The sequence below is a fragment of the Thermothielavioides terrestris genome, chromosome 2, assembly GCF_000226115.1.
Source record: "Thermothielavioides terrestris NRRL 8126 chromosome 2, complete sequence".
Lineage (NCBI taxonomy): Eukaryota > Fungi > Ascomycota > Sordariomycetes > Sordariales > Chaetomiaceae > Thermothielavioides > Thermothielavioides terrestris.
Window position 1 is genome coordinate 2,812,333 of NC_016458.1, and position 23,973 is coordinate 2,836,305.

Here is a 23,973-nt window from a genome sequence, read left to right on the forward strand (position 1 = left end):
AGGTATACCGTCCAAAGTCTCTAGGAAGTAAGTGTTCTAGTCTTTAATTATCTAAATATAGAACGGGCTAAACTAGTGGTACTCTAGCTTCTAGACTAAGCTTATATTTAGCTATTAAACGTTATTATAGATAAGGATAAGGTCGTCGATAGATATTACTATATTTTCTAGGCGAAATTTACGTTTATAGGCTTTATTATAACGTTTAGCTAGCTTTTTATAAGTTGTAGCAACCTATTTGGCAGTAATCTCGTAATTATACTCAATTTCCTAGAGGATATAAGTATAAAGGGCAATGAGCTTCGTATAAAGTCTTATAAGATCCTCTCCCTCTATCTAGGTATAGATAGAGTCTTAGGCAAGAATTTGCTAGATAGGAATATTAAACTTGACTAGACTAATAGACTTATAGTTATAGGTAAGAAAGAAGGGAGATATTCTATAAGAGCCTTTAACGATTATACGATCTATATATAAGATATACGGAAGGAGCTCCCTCTACCTCTTTCCTATACTATTAGTTATCTTTATAAGTAAAATAGTAATTGGGATATAGCTAGCCTCATTTACTCTATTTATATACAAATTATATAGTAAGATAATAACTCTTCTAATCTATAGTTTATAGAGGATCTCCTTAACTTCGCCCTTGAACTTAGAGCCTTTATCGACGACTACGACAATAGGGTAGCTCTAGCGATAAAAGATACACTATATAATAAAGGACTTAATAGCCTTAGAGGACTTATTTAGTAGGATCTTAGCTTCGATATATCCTATAAGATCGTCGTATACCTCGACAAGGAAATACTTCTTCTCCCTATAGCTAGATAGTATATATTAGATATCGAAGTACTATTTAGTAAAAGGGAAAGGCGGAGGCGTAGTCTAGTTTACTACTTCCTCGAACCTCTAGGCATTGTACACCTAATATAGCGTATAAGCCCAAATCTACTCTGCTACATCTTTATATATACTACGCTAATAGTAGTGGTTCGTCACTTATCGGTATATCGCCTCTTTTCTATAATAGCCAACTTCGCTATAGTATCGGTCGAAGATTAAACGCCTCTCTTTAGAGGTATCAACAATATACCTATAACACTATAAATAGTTTATACTTTAGAGGAAAAGGTGACGATCCTCAACAAAGTACTTTACCGCTTCCCTTTTGAGCTAATATCGCTTCTAATATAGCCTATAGCCTAGCGGGGTCTCTATCGTCGATAAGAAGTAAGCAATGTCCTAGGAACACTAGGAGTAACCGTCCTAAAGGCGGATAGGCTCTAGCTTCCCTTCTAGATACAATGCCTCTTCGTCTATATAGTTGACAAAGATCTAGACGTCGACCTAATCGTCGATGTCCTCCTCTACTTCCTTCTCTATATAGTTAGAGGGCCTAGGAGGTTTATAGGACAACACGTTGGCTACAACGTTCTTAGGACCTAGGATATACTTGACTTCGAAGTCAAATAGATAGATCTAGGTGATCTAGCGTATCATTAGAGCACCTAGGACATCACTTATAGTACCATTGAGCTAATAGACTAGAACTAGAGTATCGGTCTCTATAATGAAATATATACTAAAGAGGTAGCGACGAAAACGCTTTAGGAGGAAGAGTAGCCCCTTTAACTCCCTCTTCGTAGCATTGTACCGCTTCTCTGCCTTTAACTAGATACCGCTCTCGAACCGGTATAGGTGTCTTTTACTATTGGGGCCAACCTACTTGAATACCCTACTTTATCTAAGGATACTAGCGTTATAGACTAAAAAGATTATACTAAACCAAGGATTACTATAGACAAGTGTCGCTAAAACTAGAGCGGTAATGATTTTCTCTTTTAATTCGTCTATCGTCTTCTATTTAGAGGGCCCCTAGGTCTATTTAGCATCTTTCTTTATTAGAGCGTATAGAGGAATTGCGATAATCGTAAAACCCTTGATCTAAATCTAGTAGTATCCAACTATTCTAACGAAGATATATACCTCCTTAACGTTAGAATAGGTCTTCTACTCCTTTATCTTAATTACTTTCGCTTCTTTAAGAAAGTGCCCCTCTAGTATATAGAGATAACTAAGTAGGACTACTTTTAGTTACATCTACTTCGATTTCTTAGTAGCGATAGTCGTACCTACTAGCTCTATATTTAGCAATACTACGTCGATATTCTTAAGATACTTAACAATAAATTCTCGATATCCCCTTCTATCTAGACGACTAGTATAATTAGATTAGGGACCTTTTATAGCGATATCGTCTAGATAGATGTAATAGACATTAGGGATAAGGTCATTGAAGATCGTTATTATAGCTCGTTAGAACTAGACAACGGAATTTATATCTCCTATCGGCAATGTATATATATAGAAGAGCCTAATTGACATTGTAAAAGTCGTTAAATCCTAGCTACGTTTATAGAGGTTGACCTAGTTGTATCTAGAGAAGAGATCTAGGAGAGACATTAGTCTATAGCCCCTAAAGTCTTTACTAAATTCCTTTATAGTAGGCGGAACGAAAGTATCGTAGATCGTTATAGTATTAGCCTTTTAAGTATCATTAATAAGCTATAAACTACTGTCCTTTTTTAGAACTAGGAACTAGTTATTATAATAGCTTATATAGCTATATTCAATAATTCCTTATATCTACCTCTCTCTAAGTAGATCAACGACCTTTTATATTAATGGTTTTAGGATTAGGATCGACTTACTCTACTAGGCCTTATATAGAATAATCCTAATATACTAGGGTAGAACAACGTCTTTATAGATATACCTATACTTAGTAAAATCCTATATAAGTATAGCCTCTTAGTTCTATAAAATCTTAGTGAATATCTCTCTCTTCGGCTTAGTAAGAAAATCGTCTATAGTAACGAGTATTTCTTGAAGGCGCTTCTCGGTAAGTCTCGAGCCTAGCTTAAGATCCGAGAAACGAAGGACTACAAGGTCTTCCTAGTCCTTCTCGAACTATATCTTAGCTTCGGCCTTTGTAAGCCACTTTTCTTACTATAATAGGTCTCCCTCTAGCGTAGAGCTATCCGACGATACTAAGTCGATAGGCTAAACCTTATTTATAATATTCTTCTAGAGTATAAACGTCCTTAGGGCCTCTTTAAACTCGTAGTAGAACGTTTACCTTAGCCTTCTATTGGAAAAGGGGTTTCTAATTAGGGTCCCCCTCTTCCCTTTTAAATAGGGCAACAATTTAATCTTACCCTTCTTCTTCTATCTAGACGGAGAAGACAACAAATAAGAATATACAATATAAAAAAGAGTGCTAAGGAGTAGTATATAGGACTTCTATAAAACGAAATGAAAAACCGCTTTACCTATACAATTGTCGAAGAAACTAAGGGTAGTCTTGCTCTCCTCTATCTCTATCTAGTTAGGGATTCTTTTAGGACTCTTCGTCAATCTTTAAAATTACTTCTAAGTAGATAGTTATATTAGAGATAATAGGCGATTCTATTGAACAATCTTCTTAAAGACGATATACGCCTAGATCATCTTCCTCTCTATAATTAGATTAGTAGTGATTAGATTGCTATCGTAGTAATCGAAGGTTAAAGCAGTATCTTTAACGAATAATATACTAAGGATTACTTCGTAGCTACTAACAATGTCCTTAGTTATAAAGAAGTAAAGGTTAATGTCGACTCTTCTTAGGTATAGAGTGACCTAAGTCTCCCTAATGAATAGTACTAAGCTATAAAGACCCTTCGAGATAACCTTAGTAGGCTAGTATAGCATTATATACTTCTCGACAACATTTATCGAGATATAGTTGTACTCTGAACTAGAGTCGATTAGGGCAAGGTACTTATTATAATAGCCCTTCTCGAACTAGATATATAGAGTGGGAAGAGACTATACTCTTATCATTGTACTAAGTTCTATATACTATAAGACTAAAAGCGTTGAGATAGACTTTTAGAACAGAGTATAAATATAATCGTCAACGTCTCTAGGTAGACTTTTATAAATCTAACGCTCTTAGAGGCTTCCTATATAGATGCCCTATACACTATCTTTAGTAACTCTGAAGATTATTAGAACCGTCTTAGTCTAACTAGAGGAAGAGTCGTTAAATATATTTATATTAGTATATAGAGCCTATATATAGACCCCTATATCTTTTAATATAGTAGTCGGTCTATTAGGCTTAGGAAAACTAGACCCTTTATAGTCAATGACTTCGACGTCGATGGAAATACCTTATAGGTATATAATTAGAGCGTCCTTATACTTAGGCGAGATATAGACTAAGTTATTAAAGGTTAGACTAGTTTTCGCCTTTATTGTAGTATAGATTATATCCTTTATATATAAAGGCAACGTAGTAACCTTCAATATAGGCGGCTTAGACTATAGCTCCTTTTTCTTTATATAATTTGTTGTAGCTAGGTTTTTAAGGATAGTTATACGAAGAAGCTCCGCTAAAGGTATAGAAGTGCCACCTATCTAGAAGTCATCTTCCCTTTCGTCCTTAGTAAACCGACGCTTAGTAGACGATATACTTTGAAGTATAGTCTCCGCTTCCTTGTCTACTTCCTCCTTAGCTTCCCTCTTAGTCTGATTAAAGAGAGGAAGAGGTAGTTAGTGGAATTCGTTAGCCTTTAGCGTAGGCTATAGGACAACCTTCTAAGTTAAGATACGACCTCCCTTTAATAGAACTGTATAAAACGACAACTAATTAGACGCTATATAATAAAAGGCGGAGATAAGCTTAGGCTCCCCTTTGTATATAAGACGATTGATCGTCGTCTAGACGGTCGTAGGCTCCTAATATAGTTTAGACTACTAGAGGTAGTGCTTATTCAATACTAAGGATATATCTAGCTTGAATAAACGACTATTTAGGCGTTTATACTCGCGATAGTACACCTAGTATATAGGGTAGCTATTATACTATGGGCAATAGGCTATATATATAAGGATAAGCTAGCCAATCTTGCTAACCTCTTATATACTATTAACATCTGCCTTTACAAAGGTGATCGTCTCGGCTAGCGTATAGCCCTTCTTACTCCTATCGCTAAAGCAGTAGTCTATATCTTTACGATATATTAGACCTATAGCTATAGCTTTTGTAGCTTCTATATACTTAAGGACTATATAGTTAGAGTTACTACAATAGTAGTAATAGCTAGAGCTTATAGGTCTACTATAGCTAGGAGGACGACTATCAATATATAGGCTAGTAACGAAGCTAACGCGTCTCTCCTATAAGCGGCTCCACTATTGGAAATATATTTAGAGAACCTCGATCTCGTTAAGAGTAGGATCGATTCTATATAAACGGAGGGCCTCGATCTTCTATTCGAACTGCTCAACGATCTTTTGTTTCTAGATATATAGACACTAGAGCTAATTAGCTAGATCGTCGATATTATTGGGCGTAGATACAAGAGCTTTCTTTGGCTCCTCCTCTTCTTACTTTTATAGCTTAGGGGTCGTCTTAACAGTAGGCGTAGCCAAAGGCGAATAGTACTTTTATAAATCGATCTTACGTTTATAGGTCTTAAGAAAGAGGTCTTTTATATTAAGACCCTTCTAAAGGGTATCCTAAACGAACTTAAGGAAGTCTACCCACTTTGTAGTATAGATAGAGTCCTTATCGTCCTTCTTTAAGGTACATTAATAGTCTTTAAGAGCTACCTAGATCTATTAATCAAGTGTATACTATATAGTTAGAATAATTATATACTATAGCTCTTTATGAACTTTGGTAAAGGCAATAGCGTATATATAGTCGATTAATTCGAAGTAGTTATAGATAACTTTGTCGACTAGCTAATATCTCCCTTCGATTAGATTATAAAAGTAACCTTTGTCTCTATACTATTTAGGATTGTCGCCCTTCTAGCGCTTTAGGAACTTAGCCTTAAAAGCTGCCTAAGTCTTTTAATCCTTTTTCTTCTAATAACAGATAATAGGCTAGATTATAGTATTGTACTAAAGTTCAAATAGGTATATATAAGTCTTATTATTAGTGACCTAATAAGCCTTATATATCTCTTCGAAAGTCTTGATCTAACGTATAGCATTTTGACTAGAGAAGTAGCTCTAAAGGCTAGCTTTCGCTAAGGTCGGAAAGGTTACGCTAAACATAGTAGTAAAAACGTACTTAGTTATCTTCTTTAGAGCTTTAGCTTCGGAGAGACTAGAAGGTATTACTGTAGGTACCTCTATATAGATAGGTAGAGTAGAGGTATCTAGCGAAGATAGAAGGGGTATCTATACTACTTTAGCTAGATCTTCTTCGCTTAGTATACCTTAGAAAGGCTATAAAATAGATATATCCTTAGACTCTCTCTTAGAGGTTAGCATTAAGATTAATAGTATTATAGAAGATAATAGAATTCCTAGAGCTTCTATAGACAGTATATATATATATCGCTAAAGTCTAGTTATTAGACGCTTAGCTATCGTCTTTAAGAAAGGCAACGACTATATCGATAGACTGTAAAAAGACTAATATATACACTTTTATAGGAATATCGACTCCTTTGACGTCTATCTAAAGGAAGAAAACCTCTTAAGAAGCTAGGTTCCTTCGGAATATATAGTTTAAATACCCCAAAGGATAACTATAGGTTCTTTGTAGATTATCTAGATACCCTTGACAACCAATATACTAGACCTAACTAGTATAATAGCGATAAGAGTATAGCTCTTAAGAAGAAAAGCAAAAGTCTATACTAAGACCTTGTATCTAATATAAAACAATACTAGATATATTGTTAGAAGGAGCTAAGTGTCGTAAAGGTGTAGTCCTAAGCTTGGAAGCTTGTAAATAGCTACTACGTTTGACCGCTTTCGTAATTGGTTTAGCTAGACTAAGGAAGAAAATGATAATCAATAAAAATTCTACCTCTATCTCTACTTAGGAGGATAGAACTGTCGTCTTTCGATTAGGTTAGCGTTTTACAACTACTACGTCGATAATAACGAAGCTTTAATAGGTCTTCGAAGTATTAGGGATAATAGGATATCTTTTCGATGCTCTACGCCATCTAGGCAAAGGAAGGTCTCCTAGGACAAGGTCTCAATAGACCCCTAGGATATATACGCCTCAATAGGTTTCTACGCTTCCTAGAGATGCTAGTATCGATATACTAGAGCCTTAATAGGTCGGCTATATTGTCGTTGTATAGCTATTAACATAGTATCGTATAGTTCTATAATCTTAGAAGACTTCATAGTCTATACTATCCTATTTAGATATAGAGCTAAGCTCCTCCCTAATTAAGCCCCTATTTAAAATAGTATAAAACCTCTATACCAACCTACCCTACTATACCTAGGGTTAGGTGTACAAGATAGCTCCTAAAGGAATATAGTGTACCTCTAGACGAATGAAGATAGTATATATCGAGTAGTAGGAAGAATATCTCCTAAGAGGAAGACATATAGCTTAGGTACGTCTAGTAGGATATAGTAGAAAGACAAAAGACAATAAGAATATAGTCAGAGCTCAATAGTTCGAATACCTACCGTCTAGACAGAGGTAGAACAACGAAAGGAGAGGCTCAACAGCCTTCCTAGAAGAAGGAGGACCACCAACGTAGTGTTAACGAACGTGTATTGACAACTGCTTGATATCTTACTTAATAATAAAGAAGATGGGCTCAGCCCACTTAAATATATATGATCAGAGGGCTAGACCCCCTGACAACGAATACAACGCTCTAAGACAAATAGAAAAGTAGAAAAACTAGGTCCCTCCTATATCTAGGTAGTCTATTACCCTAATCCACTATTAACGTAGATCTAGGCCGATATACGATATAACCGGTATAGTCGTAGCTAGCTACGCTAGAGGCGTTTATAGGAGATAGTCGACTAGCGAGCCCTAGGTCGGCTAGGCCTACCTATAGTAGTCCTCCGTCACTACGCACTATCTCGGTATACGCTATAGGCTATTCAACGTCAAATTATCGAGGCCTAGAATAGTAGGCTAAGGTTGACGCTATAGTAGCGAAATTCCTACTTGTAGGCGATCGATAGCCATTTATTAGGCCTACTACGATGCCTAGGAGCAGGTCTTTGTAGAGCGAGCTATAGATTGTCCTTCTAGATATATAATATAGGCTTCTATCCAATGTATATTCTAGTTTAGATCCTTTATATTCGACTAAATTACTTTGGCTACCTACACTATTAGCGTATCTATAAGATTAATTTGATTGTATTCTAGGTGGTCAAGGCGTCGATCGATATATATAATCGTCTACTTATTGTAGCTAAAATTGGCTAGTTTCGAGAGCGATCCTTCGGTACTATAAAGGTCTTCTTCTACATTATCGTCGCCTAGCTACGAATTGTACCTAGTGACGAAGGACGTATCTATATCCTATAGGTCACGATCGAAGGTTGTAGAGTCTCATATATCGTATAGGCTATAATTCAAATCGGTAGGAAGGATCGGATATTCGGCCTAGGTATATTAGGTGTTATAGGCTTCCGCCACCCAGTATTCTTGGCCTAGATCGCACTCCTTAACTTGCTCTATCGAGGGTATAGTTAGAGCTATAGATAATTAGGCTATCGTAGGTAAGTTGTTAGAAAACTCACCTAGTATACTTAGAGCATCTTTCAAAGGGTTTTATAGCCTAGAAGGCTTCTCTAGGCCCTTTGCTACTTTAGGAGATATATTTACGTTAGCCAACGTAACCAACTAGCCAACTAAGTATATAGTGCAGTGTAAGCGGATATAGATTAGAAAGGGTAGCCGCTAACTATAAAGCACAGTGACGGCTCTAGATACTAGCTATATAGCTAGCTAGGGGACTCCGTGGCGTCAAGGGTGTCGTTGGGCACTTGTAGGGCACAAGGTTTGACGAGCCTCGGATCGGGAGGGTATAGTAGTGCTAAGATATAGCCTTCTTAACCGTAGGAACATAGGGGCTATAGCGCTCGGTGGAGGAGGTGTAGTAGCCGTCGAGATCCTTGTTAGACCCGACTGCTTAATGGAGTTGATGGTTATAGTAGACTTCCGTAGCATACAGAGGCCTCCTGCAGGTAAGCTATCGCAATTTGCGGATACTCGAATGGTTCGATCGATTGCGATCGATCAAATAGATTGAATAAGATGGTGGTCAGCGCAATGCGAGAGTCGTAGCTACCATTTGATACGGTGGCACGCAATATTAGTATACAGGAAGATTGATGGTAAATGTGATGGTAGATTCAAAGTGGGGAGGCTCCCACCACTGCCAAGATATTCTTAGCAGTGTGTGTAGGACGCATGGGCCATGCAGGGCAAACCCTGTATAGAGCAACCCTAACCCAGAGCCTAACCCAGATGGGGTCATCATCTATTTACATATACAGGAGCATCCGGTATCATCAAATGTCCTCAGTTCCATATAATAAACGGCGATTGCTCTGCCTTTCAGATCCTGCAGTCTAACTCTGAAGCTTGCCCCATCAGCCCACATCCTGCCAGTCCTGCCGATACCAATTCTCAAAGTAAAATATTCAGGGGGTGCTCGCCAAGAAGTCGAGTGCGATAGAAGAAAAAAGATATGAGTGGAAAACAGAACAATGATGAAAAAGGAGACGAACAATCTCGATCGCGGGGAGGTCATGAACAGCTTCCAAGCTTGTCGTGCAGCCCTTATCCACGGTTTCCAGCGTCTGGGTATTCAAACCTGAGTTGGATTTGGTCATCTCGCCCGGATCGGGAGATCAAACCGGACCACGCGAGGCCGACCCGTCATGCCGGTCAGGCGCGTGATGCCCGTCCGTCCCGTCATATCAGTCCGCACCGTCATGCCCCCGGTATGACGACGCCGCAGTGCAGGGGGCGCAAACGGAGCAACGTCACGCTCGCGCGCACGATCCGCTTCTCTGGGACGGCCGGCCAGTGCAGGTGCCGCCCCGCTGTACGTGGTCTTGAGCGGTTGCCGCGCATCGGCCGCCGACGCGCGCCGGCCCGGGTTCTCCTCCAGCACGGCAGCCAGCGCGCGCGGCACGGCGCGGCAGTCGACGAGCGACTTGAGGCGCGAGTGCGCCACCTGGACCTCCGGGACCTCGTCGTCGCGGCTGGCCGGCTTGTCGGTGTAGCGCTCGGCGTCGCGCGCGGCCGCCCCGAGGAGGCGCAGCTTGCGCCGCCAGGCCGAGACCGAGTACCGCTCCGGCTCGCCCTCCCTGTGGCAGTAGATGCCCAGCAGCTCCAGCAGCACGATGCCGAACGAGTACACGTCGCTGGCCGCGCTGGTGCGGCCGCGGCGCGACGTCTCGGGCGCCATGTACACCACCGTGCCGGCGATGCGGTGCCGGTCGACCGACCATTCCGAGACGCCCAGGCCCAGGTCGGAGATGCAGAAGGATTTGGGCCTGTCGTGGCTGCCGCTGTAGAGGATGTTGCCCGGCTTGAGGTCCCGGTGGATGATGCCGCGGCCGTGCATGTAGTCCAGGGCGGACAGGATGTTGTCGATGAAGGTCGGGATCCACGAGGCGGGCGCAGCCGGCAGCTCGTCGCAATGGTGGCGCGGGAGGAGGCTGTCAACAGAGCCATGATAGAGCGGGAGGAAGATCTGCACCGGGCGCCCGGGGGACCAGCCCTGGTGGTGTTCGAGGCGGATGATGTTCGGCTAGAGATGGCACTTGCGTTAGCAAGGAATTGGTGGCAGTCCGGGATGGTGGATTTGAAACGTACATGCTTCAGGACAGCGAGTTTCTCCACCTCACGCTTGAAGGCGGCTTTCCAGTCCTCACCTTTGCCGGGTACCTTGCACTCCTTCACGGCCCCTAAAGACAACGTCAGCATTTCTATTGTTGCCGTCGGGTTGAAGGGAAGCGTACACAAGCGGCCGGTGGCCAGGTCAACGGCCTTGTAGACGACGCCAAAGGCACCTCGCCCCAGTTCCTTGTAGACGTGGATCTGCCTCAATGGTTGACCGTCGTACTCCTTTGGCACCTCTGGCGTGTTCTTCGTCCGCTTCTCGAACGCCGTTGGTGCCAAGCGAGGGTCCCTGGGGACATCCAGCGTCATGCCCTGTTCGGGAACGAGGTTGGCCTGAGCGAACCGAGCAAGCTGGCTTCTGATTCTCTCCACTGACGCTTGGTCGAGCCGGACTTGCCAGACGAAGTGGAACCGGATGTTCGTGCCAATCTCCAAGACGATCCTCCCGGAGGGCGCAAGCGGGATCACACGGCGGCGAGGGTCACCCTGGAGGCTGTACTGGTCCCGTTTCTTGTCGTTCTTGTCGCGCCACTCAAGGTACGTGTGGTGACCAGTGGTGGCGTCTTCCAGCAGGAGTTCGCCGGACGGAACGAGCGAGAAGGAGCATTGCATCCTAGAGACCAAGTTAATCAGAGACGTGGGCACTCTTGGGCAAAGAGGAGCGGCTGCAACTCACTGTGCACCTTCATCGAGCAGAACGACGTCGTTCATAGGGGCGAGGCGGCCAATGGAGACGAGACGTCCCGGAAACTTTGATTTGTGATTAGCTTTGAAGCACAGGGCGTCGTTGCCGTCCACGGTTCGACGGTACTTGGGGTTGGCCTTGACGATCTTGCGAGCCCCGGGGTTCCTGGGAAGGAGAGCGAAGAGATAAAAGGTCTCCTCGATAGGCATGGCGTTTTCTGAATTCTGGAACGGTGACGGAGAGACAGGCAACGAGCAGGTTGTGTTGAGACCGGACAGCAGGTAGCTGCCCAGAAACTGAGCTGGTAGAGAAACTTGAGCTGCTAGAGAAAGAAGGTTGGAAACGCTGGAGAACTGTCACGAGCTGTGAATGCTGATGCTGATGGTGATGGACGGTGGGTGATGGCATGGAGGAGAACCCGACTGGCAAGATAGATGCTGGAGTTTAAATATCTGGGAGACAGAGACGGACGCGAGCAGACACCGGATGCCTCCACCACGTGCCCATCACCAGCTCCAGCTCCCAGCATCCACGCCGTTGGGGCCGTGAACGCTGCCGACTCTCCCTACCAGTCCATTCCTAGCCAACGAACACTTCCAATGCTCTTGGACTTCAGACGAGATGTGCACAGCCAAACCGAGGCCAGCAGCCCGCGCGGCCAGGCTGAGGCGAGGCATTCTCGAATCTGGGAGCGAGGCATTCCCAGGAAAGGCAGAACAAAGACTGGGGACGGACACTCGACGCGGCCGTGGGGATGGCCCCGGGGCGTCGCGGGGGCATGGCCAGCGTCACGTGAAGTTCTTCAACGCGCCGCCGCGCCGCCGTGCCTCCCAGCCAGGAGCCAGGACCCGGCTCCGGGTGTTCTTGCCGCCATCGGCCGGCAGGCGGTTACCGATGGTGGCCGGATGGCCGGATTCCGGTCCCTTGGTTCGGTCCCCTGCCGCAGCAGTCGCCCGGTTCCGGGCTGTCGGGTCTGGATGTTACTCCTGATTGGACATGCGGTGTGACGGGCTGATTTGCGTGCTCAAGCCTGGCGCTGAGTTGCCTTGCAGCGCCTTGCGCCGCGCCTAAGACTCAGCGGCATGCAGCTGCTCAGCATCCATTGGCTGGCAATCCTCCATCATCCAAACTCGAGGCGCTGTCGCTGCGCCCCCGGCCAATCTTCCCGGCCGGCCGGCCGGCCGGCGCCCAACCCGTGCGGAGATGCTTAAATACAGAGGTCGGGCGACGAGGTATCCCGCAGGTTGGTTCATTTCGTCTCCAAACTCCCGAGCACCGAGTTAACAACGAACCTGCGGAAGATAACTTGACAGATTTTCATACTTTGAGCTTCGCCCTGTCAAAGCTGCAATCTGCGTCTGTGCAAATCCGAGTTTCGCCTCTTTCTCGTCTTTTTTTCCCATTTTTTTTTCCACCTTTCCTTTTTTTTATTCCCCCCTCGTTGTTCCCCTCGCTCTCCTGATTGACCTGTTGATATGACTACCGACACGACGCAAGACTCTCCCCGAGTCGAGGGGCCCCCGCGCCTGACTCGGCTGGCGCTCTTCAAACATCGCCTCGAGGAGATGCGGCAGCGCGGCGAGCCGACCGACGGCATGTCTCAGCAAGCCCCGTCTGAATGCGGTCGGCCCACCTCGTCGCAGCGACAGCGTGAGGAAGAGGAATGGGACAGGCTGCATCCCGAATGCAAAGATCTCAATCGCCCCTTTTTGCTTACCGAATCCGCTCACCAGGCCTGGATGGAGGCTGGTCGGAGGGCCGAGGAAGAGCGGTCTCAATGGGATATAGAGGTACCGCGCATAGAGCCGCCCCGTGTTTTGTCAATGCGGCTACATCAACGCTAATTGCTGTTAACTTGTACAGGCCAGGAGTACTAGTACCCCTCCCCATCACCGCTATCCCGAAATCTGGGAACGCGGACACCGCCGCCCGGGGAAGCGACGAGCCGCTGCCAAGGTTGTGGGATGGGCACGAACGGGTGTCCGCCGATGCGTTGACAAGCTGCGCGATCTACGGGCCAGGAAGCCGTGGCGGCACCCACGAGACTTCGAGTACGATTCGCCGCGCCGCAGCACGGAGGCCATGTCGCGCTCCCGGAGTCCGTCAAGGAACTGGTCAGACCATCCTTCTGAGCGTGACCCATTTGATGTCCAAGTCGAGCGCGACCGGCTCCAGCTGGATCTGCTGGCCGCAGCGAGGCCCGTGACCCGGCCGCTCTACCAGACCTTGGATATGAACGCCTTCTCCGATGGGCCAGCCAAGGACCTGACCAAAGAGCCCGAGCAAGCACCAGTTCCCGCGGTGCCGCCCGGCCTCCCGCCTCATCGCCCCGTCGACGGCGCCGTCGAGCTGGGTAGCTTTCTGGCCTCATCCGCCTACATCATCTCTCTGGGCGGGCCACCCCTCCCAGACCTCAAATACGGCATCATCATCGTGCCCTGCGGGGAGGAGTCGCTTCTGTTCACCGGCCACGGCGACCACGCCGCCATGCCCTCCGAGGTCAAAAGAGAGGTCTACGCCAAGAGCAAGGCGGCCGAAGAGGAGGAGGCGCGCCAGGGTTGGGAGCAAATGCTGCAGTGTTGGGCCAACGGCGCCGCGGAGGACGACGATGTCGACGACGAGGAGCTCGAATTCCTGCGCCAAAGGTGGCGCGCTAGGCTGCAGCGCCTGCACGGTACGCCGCCGCGTCCCGACCCGGCGGCCCGGCAGGCTGAGGGCGGCAATCCAGACGAGATCGCATCTCTGGCCGGCCGGAGCAAGGGAAAGGCGCCGGCTGACGGAATTGAATCCGTGGCTCGGGACGAGAACTCCCTTGTTGCCGCCACGGGTGCAAGAGCCGAGACTCAATCCGCAAAAGGCGAGCCCGAGGGTCAACTCGATCAGGGCGGAGCCTCCATCGTCATGCCCGAGGAGGAGGAAGCATCTTCATCCTCCAACAAGGAGCACGCCATCGTGGCGGGCCCAACCGGGGACCGCAAAACGGCTGCCGAATCAGACGCGGCCGAGGAAGGGCACTCCCACCCCACGCTCCCCCTCGAGCAAGAGAACGAGGCACACAGCGCGCCCCAGCCGTCTCTCAATCCCACAACACCAGCAAATTCACCCTCCACCAACAGCAAGAACGAGGCCGCACATACCGCCACCATCACCGCCGCTGCCGAAGGCAACAACAATGATACCAACGCCAACAACAACAACGACGCCAAGGAGCCCCATCTCCTCCGCCCCAGCCTCAGCAACCAAGACAACACCACCACCGCAACCGCCAGCGCCACCGCAGCCGCGCCCGCGGCCGAGCTGAGCCCCCCGGCCCGCCAGCTCCTCGAGACGCTCCTCCGGGCCTTCGGCGCACAGCAGGACCGCGCCAAGACTGCTCAGCCCAAAACCAGCAGCAAGAGGAGCAGCGCGCACCGAAGCCGTGGCCGTGACCGGGAGGGAAGAAGAGATCGGGCAGGAGGAGGAGGAGGAGGAGGAGGAGGAGGAGGAGGACTCGAGCGCATCAAGACGCTGATCCATCCGAAGGCGCGGAGGCGCGTGGTCGCCGGCGGCGGCGGGGCGCATTTGTCGCCCGTGCCCGCGGTTGCGGGTGTTGTTGGTTGTGCCGAAGAAGAAGGAGGAGGAGTAGGAGAGCAGGGCCGCCGCGGCGTGCTGCTTGAGGTTGCGGGCGTGTTGGTGAGCCTGGCGCGCGGTGAGATGGGGGAGAATCCTGGGGTGGAGGGGCGGATTTGGGAGCGGGTGAGGAAGGCGTTGGATTTGGAGGTGGTGTGATTTTTTTTCTCTCTCTTTGTCTCTCTCTCTCTCTTTTTGGACCCCTCTAGACTGGCAGCTCTTTTTTTTTTTTTTTTTTTTTTTTTTTTTTTTTTTTTTTTTTTTTTTTTTTTTTTTTTTTTTTTTTTCTCCATAGACTGGTCGAGATTGGATACCGTTTTCCTGATGACTTATGACGAGACGCAAGTCATGAATGATAGTATGATAGAGCGAATTCAAAGCAGATTGATTTACAAGAGACCTCGCAGCGAGGGGCGGGTGAGAAAAGCAACCCTCCTTGTGATATTCGACCGGTAAGTTAGCCGGTGATACCGGAAGGGCCTGTTAGATCATGATCACCTCTTTTTTGAATAGCAGCTTCGGGCCGTCCGAACAATATGCCCCAATAATCAGTCAAAGTCCGCCCACGGCTCTCTAGTTCTCGCATCAACTTCGTTGAGCTCGGTCTATCTCACTTCGTACACACCATTTGACAACTCCACTTCGACCAACTGTCTGTGTGCTGTATTCGTACTTCGACATTCCCCAACAGCAAGGCTACCTCCAAACGCCAATGCTTCAAATCTTCTATCCAACCCGTGAATCATGCGTCGCATAAGAGCGCTACTATGGGGTATAAAGTCACCTCCGTCCCGGAGGGACACTCGACAAACATCTCAATCGCCATGGTCTCTTGACCCAACCGTTATGCCTCTGCTGCCGCTGCCCCTTCAGCCTCAGCATCCTCGAACAGGACGAGGACGGTCCCCGCCTTGCAGATATCCTATGACCCGAAGTCAGTATAAACGCCCTCTGCAAACCGCTCGCGGTGGACTGACCCCTTCCTTGTGCGCCAACTTCTTGACAACTCCCTTCTGCGGGGAGCGGATGACCGTCTCCATCTTCATCGATTCGATGCTGGTGCAACTATCGTCAGCAACTCTTCATTCCCACCTGTTGTTCTCCCAGCGAACCGCAAACTTACACCACAAGCGGCGCCCCCTTCTCCACCTCCTGGCCCTCGGACACCTCGTTCCTCAAGATCTTGCACGGCATGGGCGCCACCACGCTGCCCACCACCTCCTTCGAGCCCAGCGCCTTGTCGAACCAGCCCGGCGGCACCAGCGTCAGCTCCGTCTTCTCGCCCAGCTGGAAGACCGTCAGCCTCTCGGGGGCCGCCGGGTCCTGCACGAGCGTGGACTCGACGCGGGCGAGGGGGAAGAAAGTCGTCAGCTTCGTCTTGGTCGCGGACGAAAGCAGCGGGTCGCAGACGACGTTCTCGAAGACGACGGGCATCTGCGGGTTCGCGCCGCCGGTGCTCCGCGAGACGGACACGCTGTAGAGCGCGTTCCCCCGCTGCGACACGTCCACCTGGACGAGCTCGCCCTCGCTTTCCTCGGCGGCATCGTTCCGCACGCGGAAGGCGAACTTGCGCGTGCTCTGCAATCCGATCTCTCCGAAGCCGAGCGTCCCGCCGTGTGGCCCGGCCGCGACCGCGGACTTGATCTGCGAGCTGAGCAGTCCCAGCGCGGCCTGCGCAAACACCTCGTCGGATGTGCGCTTCGGCTGGAAGAGCTCGTCCCGCCACTGCTCGACGAATCCCGTCTCGACATCCCCGTCGATAAAAGCCTTGCTGCGGCACAGCCGTTTCAGGAATTCGATATTCGTGCTCAGACCGACGACCTCGTAATCGCGTAGTGCAAGCTCCAGCTTGCGGATCGCCGTCTCGCGGTCCCGGCCCCTGACGATAAGCTTGGCTATCATGCCGTCATACGCCTCCGACACGGTATCGCCCTCGACGAACCCAGCGTCGATGCGCACGTCGGCATCCGTCTTGGGCGTGGCGAGGTGCACCAGCTTGCCCGAGTCGGGGAAGAAGCCCTTGTTTGGATTCTCGGCGTAGATACGCGCCTCGATGGCGGCGCCGCGCTCGAGGATGCGCGCCTCGATCTCGTCCTGCGTGAGGGGCAGCCGCTCGCCGGCGGCGACCCGGAACTGCCACTCGACCAGGTCGGTGCCGGTCACCATCTCGCTGACGGGGTGCTCCACCTGCAGGCGAGTGTTCATCTCCATGAAGTAGAACTCGCCGGTGTCCTTGTCGAGGATGAACTCGACGGTCCCGGCGCCCACGTACCCCACTGCGAGCGCGGCAGTGCGGGCCTTGTCCCAGAGGTCGTGCCGAGTGGCGTCGTCGAGCAGGGGCGCCGGGCTCTCCTCGAGGATCTTCTGGTGGCGCCGCTGCACGCTGCAGTCGCGCTCGCCCAGCGCAACGCAGTTCCCATGCTTGTCCGCAAACACCTGCACCTCCACATGCCGCGGCCGCACCACGTACTTCTCCACCAGCATCACCTCGCCGCCGTCCCCGAAACTGGCCCGCGCCTCGGCCCTCGCGCTCCGCAGCTGGGCCTCGAACTCCTCGTCCGTCCGCACGATCCGCATCCCCTTCCCACCGCCGCCCTTGACGCTCTTCAGCAGCACGGGGTACTTGATCTCGCGGGCGCGCGCGCGCAGCTGCTCGGGCGCCTGTTCGGGGCCGTGGTAGCCCGGCACGCAGGGCACGCCGGCGGCGGTCATGATCTCCTTGCTGCGGGCCTTGTCGCCCATGTCGGCCATGGCGCGGGCGGGCGGGCCGACGAAGACGATGCCGGCGTCCTCGCAGGCCTGCGCGAACGCCGGGTTCTCGCTCAGGAAGCCGTAGCCCGGGTGCAGCGCCTGGATGCCGTGCTGCCGGGCGAGCTGCACGATGCGCGCGCCGTCGAGGTAGCCGGACGCGGCGCCGAGGGCGAGGGAGTGCGGCGAGCACTTGGCGTGCTGCGACGCCGCGTCGACGTCGGTGTACAGCGTCGTGGTGCGGATGCCCATGGCGGCGGCGGTGCGGGCGATGCGCAGGGCGATCTCGCCGCGGTTGGCGATCAGCAGGGACGTGATGGGCTTGATGGCCGTCGTTGAGTTGGAGCTGGCCGGGTGGGTGGATATTGAGCGCGGTGTCTGCAGGAGACGGGCCGGCGCGGCCGGGCCGAGGGATGCCCGGACCCGGCGCGAGCTTCGTTTGAGCGAGCGCATGGTGGGTTGAGTCTGGTGAGGTCGCGAGCTTGATCCTGAGTATCGGTGTGAGGATCAATGGCTCGCTGAGGTCATGCCAAAGGTGGGAAATGGGAGAACGGAGAAACTGAAGTCAGATTTCCAGCGGTTGATCGGAGGGAAGTTGGTTCTAGGAAGTGGTGGTGACAGGCCGACAATAGCCGTGACCCCCTGCTAAACCGAACGCCGGAATCAGCTGTACCGTAGAGAACCCGTGACCTGACTTTTTGTACCTATGAAATGGAGCAAAATTGAGGCGTTTACTTGAAAGTCTATCCGCGAGTCAATCTGTCTCTCTCAGCGGGATGCACGCAAGGCTCAGGGCGGCTCACAACATTCCAATGCTCTACAGCTCTTTCTTCTTGACGAGGTGTTCAGCGAACCCGGGACTTCCAGTGGGTCAAGGCACAACGTCATTTCGCTGCGATGACAGGGGTAGTTCCCGCTACCCCGCATTAGTCACCTAACCCTCCTGGGGTACGCATAGCAACGCTACATCCCATCCCCACTCTCTCCAAGCCTGACGCTCCGCAAGACTTCAGCCTTCTGATAGGGAATTCATCACAGCGCATCCCCTGAATCTGGCAGCGTCGGAATCGGGGTCGCTTCGCGATAGCACACATTCATAACACGCTTTTCCTGCGTTTGACACACTTCGAACCTCGCCGACAACCTACATCCACCATGGAGCAGCAGATACCCCTCAGCCATGAAGCCTCCGCGGGCGACACCAACATGCGCGTGACGACGTCTCTACCGCCGGAAGTCGTCCAGTGCCTCGAGAACGCCCGATTCCTCCACCTGGCCACCTGCTCCGACAACATCCCGCACGTCTCCCTCATGAACTACACCTACCTCCCGTCGTCCCGGTACTCCCGGTCGCCGGTGATCATCATGACCACCAACCCAGCGAGCAAGAAGATGAACAACCTGGAAGCCAACCCCAACGTCTCGCTGCTCGTCCACGACTGTGCCGTTTCCCCCCTCCACAAACCCCCTTCCCCCAAAACGAAAGAACCACACTAACTCACATCCTTCCACTTACACACAGGGGTATCCCACCGCCCCACCCCCACCTCCCAAGCGCGGCGCCTCTCTTCCTCCTCCTCCTCCGACAACCAACCGCCCCTGCCGCACCGCGAGCCGCCCTCGTCGCTGGCCGCGCTGCTCTTCAACCTCAACACGTCGGCGGTGTCGTCCATCAGCGCGACCATCAACGGCAGCGCGCGCCTCGCCCCGCGCGGCTCCGCCGAGGAGCGCTACTACCGCGACGTGCACCTGGCCAACAACACGTTCGACACCGCGCCGCCGGGGTTGACGGGAGGGGCAGGGGGAGACGGCGTCGGTGCGGACGGCGGGGCTGCTGAAAACGGCGGCAGCGCTGGGAGGAGTCGGTTTGCGGCCGGGGATGATGAGGTCAGGGTTATTGTGGTGGGGATAAGAGATGTCAGGATCGCGGATTGGAAGGGCGCGGTGAGGGATTGGGTCATCGCGGCGCCTGGGGAGGATGAGCAGGGGAGTACGCCGATGGTGAATGGGGTAGCCTAGGTGTCGTGATGGTGGGAAGCAGCTAGACTGTAATCTATAGTAAAGAACTCTCGAGAGGGCGAACATAGGTACCTAATCAAGCAGAGGTGAAATTGTTGGCGCTTCAGCAACGGTATCAACCAACTCCGCATTGGTGCCGTTCTGAGCCGCATGCTGTTCTCAATTCAACATCACCACGCCCGGTTCCATAGGTATGAACTTTGGTGGACTTCACTCATAGTATACAGGACCTAATTCCTACAGATAGCCCTATCGATACCCCGAGTCCAGTCTGCCCCTTTTAAAGCGCCAGATCTAGGTATCCCTGATTTTCTCCGGTCCCTGCCCGTACCCAACCCATGCCTTTACCGAGTACAGCCGAGGCCGCCGCCCCATCTAGCGGGTCTCATGACCTGCTGAATCAAAGCAGAATGCAAACCCCAAACTCACAAACGCCCCCGCCGATGCACTCACTTCCCAGGTAAATACTCCTTGAAGTCACCCACCAATTCAACGACGAAAGGAAAAGAATAGAGTCATTCAGCGCCGGCGTAGAGCCAACCTTACTTTGCCCACTCGACCACTTCCAACGCACACAGTACTAGAATAAGCGTCGACGGCAAGATCCTATCACGGGTCAGCAACGGCCTCTTCGTTCGAGGACAACGACAGAATGCCAACAACCCAACCCCCTAGCCGCCCCTCCCCCCCCCCCCTCCCCCGAAGAAAAAAGAAGAAAAAAAGAAAAGAAAATAATACTCACCAGATAACATAGCTCTGGAATAGGATCTTGCCCATGACGGTCTCGTACACATTGTTGATCTGGCAGATCTGCGCCAGCTGCAGCGCGCTGGGGGCGCCGGCGAGGAGGAAGCAGACGATGACGAAGATGGGGTCGTCGAGGATGCTGACGGGCACGTACTTGGCGAAGAGGGCGAGGATGGGGGCCATGACGAGCGTCGGCAGCAGCATGCGGGCGACGAGGCTGGCGACCAGCAGGCGGGTGCCGATCTGCTTCTCCTCCGGGTCGGTCTCGTCCTCGCGCACCTGCGTGTTGCGCGCCAGGTTGGCGCCGAGGACCACGAGGATGAGCGGCACCGCCACGCCGGCCGACGAGCTGATGGCGCTCGTGACCGACGTCTTGATGAAGGAGCCCTCGCGGAAGAAGAGCGCCTGCAGGTCCGGCACCGAGGCCACCAGCACCGCGATCAGCATCGCCCACAGTGGCGGGTTCATGAAGTCCCAGAGGAACTTGTACACGCGCTGCCAGACGCGGAACAACTTGGCCAGCGCGACCTGCATGGGCTGCGGGAGCGCGCCATATGCGCGCCGGCCGGTTGCCCGCATGCGGTTCCAAGCCTTGAGCGCCGTCTTTCTCATGAACCGCCGCAGCCGCACGGGGACGCCCTTGATGCCTCCGGGCGTTTCGAATTCGTCGATGCTGCGGATGCGCGGGAACGACAGGATCCTGTCGAGGTCGTCGCCGTCGTCCGGCCCAAGGCCGCTCGCGTACGACTTCCGGTTGCCCTTCCATATCCCGGCGTGCTCCTCATCGTCCGAGTCATGCGGCGATCCTCCAGACGACCCTCCCACAGGGGTCGGGCCGCCGGGCTCATAGGCCTGCGAATCGTCCGTGTGCGTCGGGCTTGACGGGCGGTGGGACGCGCGCTCGTCGTCAGACCCCTCGAGGATGCCGACTCCTTCAAGCAACCCCGCGGTCTCCCTTCCCTCTTCAGGCTCCTCTTCACTGTCGTAACGGCCCTCCTCGAGCGTCTCGTTGGCGTACTCTTCGTATTTGTGTTTTGGCGCCAGGAGCACATGGTATCCCCAGCTCCACCTGACCAGCTGGCCGAGCTGTTGGAAGACCAGCAGATACAGGATGCCGCGCGCGGCAACCTCCTCGTCGTTGTCGCCTGGTATCCTGTCCCAATGCAGCCCCTTGAGTGTCTGCGAGAGTGAGATAACCAGCGAGATGGGCAGCGAGTTGGAATTGCCGAACACGCCCATGGCGGTGACGAAGTTGGAAGCTCGCCGGTTGAAGCCGAAGCATCGTGCCACGATCCGGGAGACAACGTAGGACACGAACGTCTGGATGACGAAGATGATGGGGATGACGCCAAGCTCGACCAGCTTGTCAGCGTTCAACTGCGATGCGAGCTTGGTGAAGACTGTGACCGATTGATTGTCAGCTTTGACATAGCAATTGACGATCCTGGGGGGGAAGGCCAAGGACTCACTCAAACACGGGGTAAATAGCATGACATTGAGGTTTGCGAGGAACTTCTGCTTGTCGGCATCAAAATGGCCCATGCGCGCGATGATGTAGCCCGGCAAGCTGACGCAGACGACCTCCAGCACGGCGCCGAAGACGAGGAGGACCAGGTTGTCAATCGTCGGGTGCGACTCGTGCGGCTGCTTCTTCTTGAAGACGACGAACGGCGAGGGCGTTGTCATGGATGTTGGGTCCCATTGTTCGCCAGCGGCCGACATGGCCAACCGCAATGACGTCGGTGCGCGGATCTCGAGGAAGCCCATCTAAGTGCTGCCTGCTGGCTGCGGGGCTGCAAATCTAGGGGACCGGATCAGGGCGAGTTGTTGAAGGGATAAGCGTGCGCGAAGCACGGAGCTGAAGTACGGAAGCACGATCAATGGGTCGGAGAGTCCGATGCTGCAATTGCGCTGCAATAATGCTGTAACGGCCCCGGACGGGGGACGGACGGCCCTGGCTTGGGTCTGAGACACTCGCGGTCAGGGCGGGAGTGGTGGAGTTTGGGTTCCGGAGGCGCGACAGCGGCCGCTTTGACGCGAATTGGAGCCCCAGAGGACGGGAACAAAGGAGAGGAGCTGACGCTGCCCACAGCGGTCCTACTTCCTGCTTCTGGGAAGAGACGGCATCAGGGAACATGGCAACACAGCGGGATTCTGCATGTTCTTCTACAGCGCCATCCCAGGCCGGATTGGCCGGGGGTCTGTGGCCAACGGCAAGGACGGAAACATGAGGCGCTTGGCTGATAAGAAAATAAACGGCCATGGCCAAGACCAGGCACAGATTGATCACCTGTTAAGCGGAAACTTGTAAATCCACCAAAATCCCGTTAAAAGCAAGATATTGCCTTAACACAGCTCAAAGGAGCCTAGGCGTCTGGGCTGCAGGCCAAGGGGCTGCCAAGAAATGCCAAGAAATGCCAAGCGCACGGCACGATACACTATTCCGTACAACGCTGATATTCCACAAGCACAAGCCTGCAACAGCAATGACGTTTGTTGGCGGCTGTTGAGGTGCCTCTCACATCCAGCTGGGGACCAACTGTGAGACTGTGAGTGCTGTTATGAACTACAAATCATTTACTTCGGGAACTCTCCGAGTCGATGCAGTTGTTCTTCACGGACATCCTCTTAGATATGAGCGAGCCTAATGCTCAGTGGCTTGAGACTGTTTCCTGTGCAGGACCGCTCGGTGAAACGTGTTTTAGTCCTCGCTCCGTGGTTGGCTGGTCTTGACGCAATTCGACGCACAAGATGCTCGATGCAGAGAGCCAAGCACTGACGCGACGCATTCCCAGCGCTCCAAGTGGCATGACTGACTCGGCCGGAAGTGCCCAATGTCGGGCATGGGAGAAAACTTCAACGACCTTCCATACACTAGAGTTACTAACTTAGGCAGGTATCATTCCGTTTGCGATCAGGCGTCTTTCCCGTTGGTGCCCAGTCGTTTGAGAGGAATGCCAATTCAAGTTGTGCAGACAACCTTTCCTCGGCAAGCAGGATCATGGATGGAGTTATGCGTTATTCTGTGCTACAAGTGAAAAAGGTAAATTAACTTTTCCTCTGATTGTCCTCAGAGTGCCACAGGACTATTCAACGAAGTGACTCCATCATGAGAAACAGATGCACAACGCCTTCACAGCCACACATCAAGAGTTGAGGCTTGGCGCGGCCCTTCGGGCTACTTCCGCACAAATTCGCCTCTCGGAGACAGCTGGCTGTGCGACTGCACAAGCTGCCAGCCAACGGCAGGCTGAGCTGACTTGCTTACGTGCGCGTCCATGGTGGCCAATGCGATGCGAACAGGGAAAGGCGGCCTCCGGGCGATCAATTGATGGCCCGTTCGCCACTGCATCGAACACCGAACACCGACCAGTGCCGCGACCAGGATGAACAGATCGCTCCCCACTGGATCCCGGTCCAGCTGTGGAGCTTGTTTCAGAAACAGATGCCAAATCTGGGCGACTTG

General features: G+C 51.5%; 5 protein-coding genes across 5 annotated transcripts; 2 read left to right on the forward strand and 3 right to left on the reverse strand.

The window, feature by feature from the left end:
* Positions 1-9,677: 9,677 nt before the first annotated feature.
* Positions 9,678-11,593, reverse strand: THITE_2044078 (uncharacterized protein; the record flags this gene model as incomplete). Its single annotated transcript, XM_003651909.1, has 4 exons — positions 9,678-10,385; positions 10,745-10,764; positions 10,819-11,312; positions 11,376-11,593. The coding sequence occupies 4 exons, from the start codon at positions 11,591-11,593 to the stop codon at positions 9,678-9,680; spliced, it is 1,440 nt and encodes a 479-aa protein (XP_003651957.1).
* A 1,266-nt stretch (positions 11,594-12,859) lies between these two features.
* Positions 12,860-15,152, forward strand: THITE_2087092 (uncharacterized protein; the record flags this gene model as incomplete). The annotated part of the gene is made up of 2 exons (XM_003651910.1): positions 12,860-13,174; positions 13,248-15,152. 2 exons carry the CDS (start codon positions 12,860-12,862, stop codon positions 15,150-15,152), a joined length of 2,220 nt encoding a protein of 739 aa, XP_003651958.1.
* Positions 15,153-15,412: 260 nt separating this feature from the next.
* THITE_2112771 (uncharacterized protein) lies at positions 15,413-18,500 on the reverse strand. The gene has a single exon (XM_003651911.1). The coding sequence runs from the start codon at positions 18,192-18,194 to the stop codon at positions 16,113-16,115; it is 2,082 nt and encodes a 693-aa protein (XP_003651959.1). The 5' UTR covers positions 18,195-18,500; the 3' UTR covers positions 15,413-16,112.
* On the forward strand, positions 18,501-20,065 carry THITE_2112772 (uncharacterized protein). Its single transcript, XM_003651912.1, has 3 exons — positions 18,501-18,689; positions 18,780-19,182; positions 19,264-20,065. The coding sequence occupies exons 2-3, from the start codon at positions 18,897-18,899 to the stop codon at positions 19,758-19,760; spliced, it is 783 nt and encodes a 260-aa protein (XP_003651960.1). The 5' UTR covers positions 18,501-18,689; positions 18,780-18,896; the 3' UTR covers positions 19,761-20,065.
* THITE_2112774 (uncharacterized protein) lies at positions 20,032-22,454 on the reverse strand. Its single transcript, XM_003651913.1, has 2 exons — positions 20,515-22,454; positions 20,032-20,375 (listed from the first exon to the last, which is right to left on the reverse strand). Exons 1-2 carry the CDS (start codon positions 22,272-22,274, stop codon positions 20,303-20,305), a joined length of 1,833 nt encoding a protein of 610 aa, XP_003651961.1. The 5' UTR covers positions 22,275-22,454; the 3' UTR covers positions 20,032-20,302.
* Between the last annotated feature and the right edge of the window lie 1,519 nt (positions 22,455-23,973).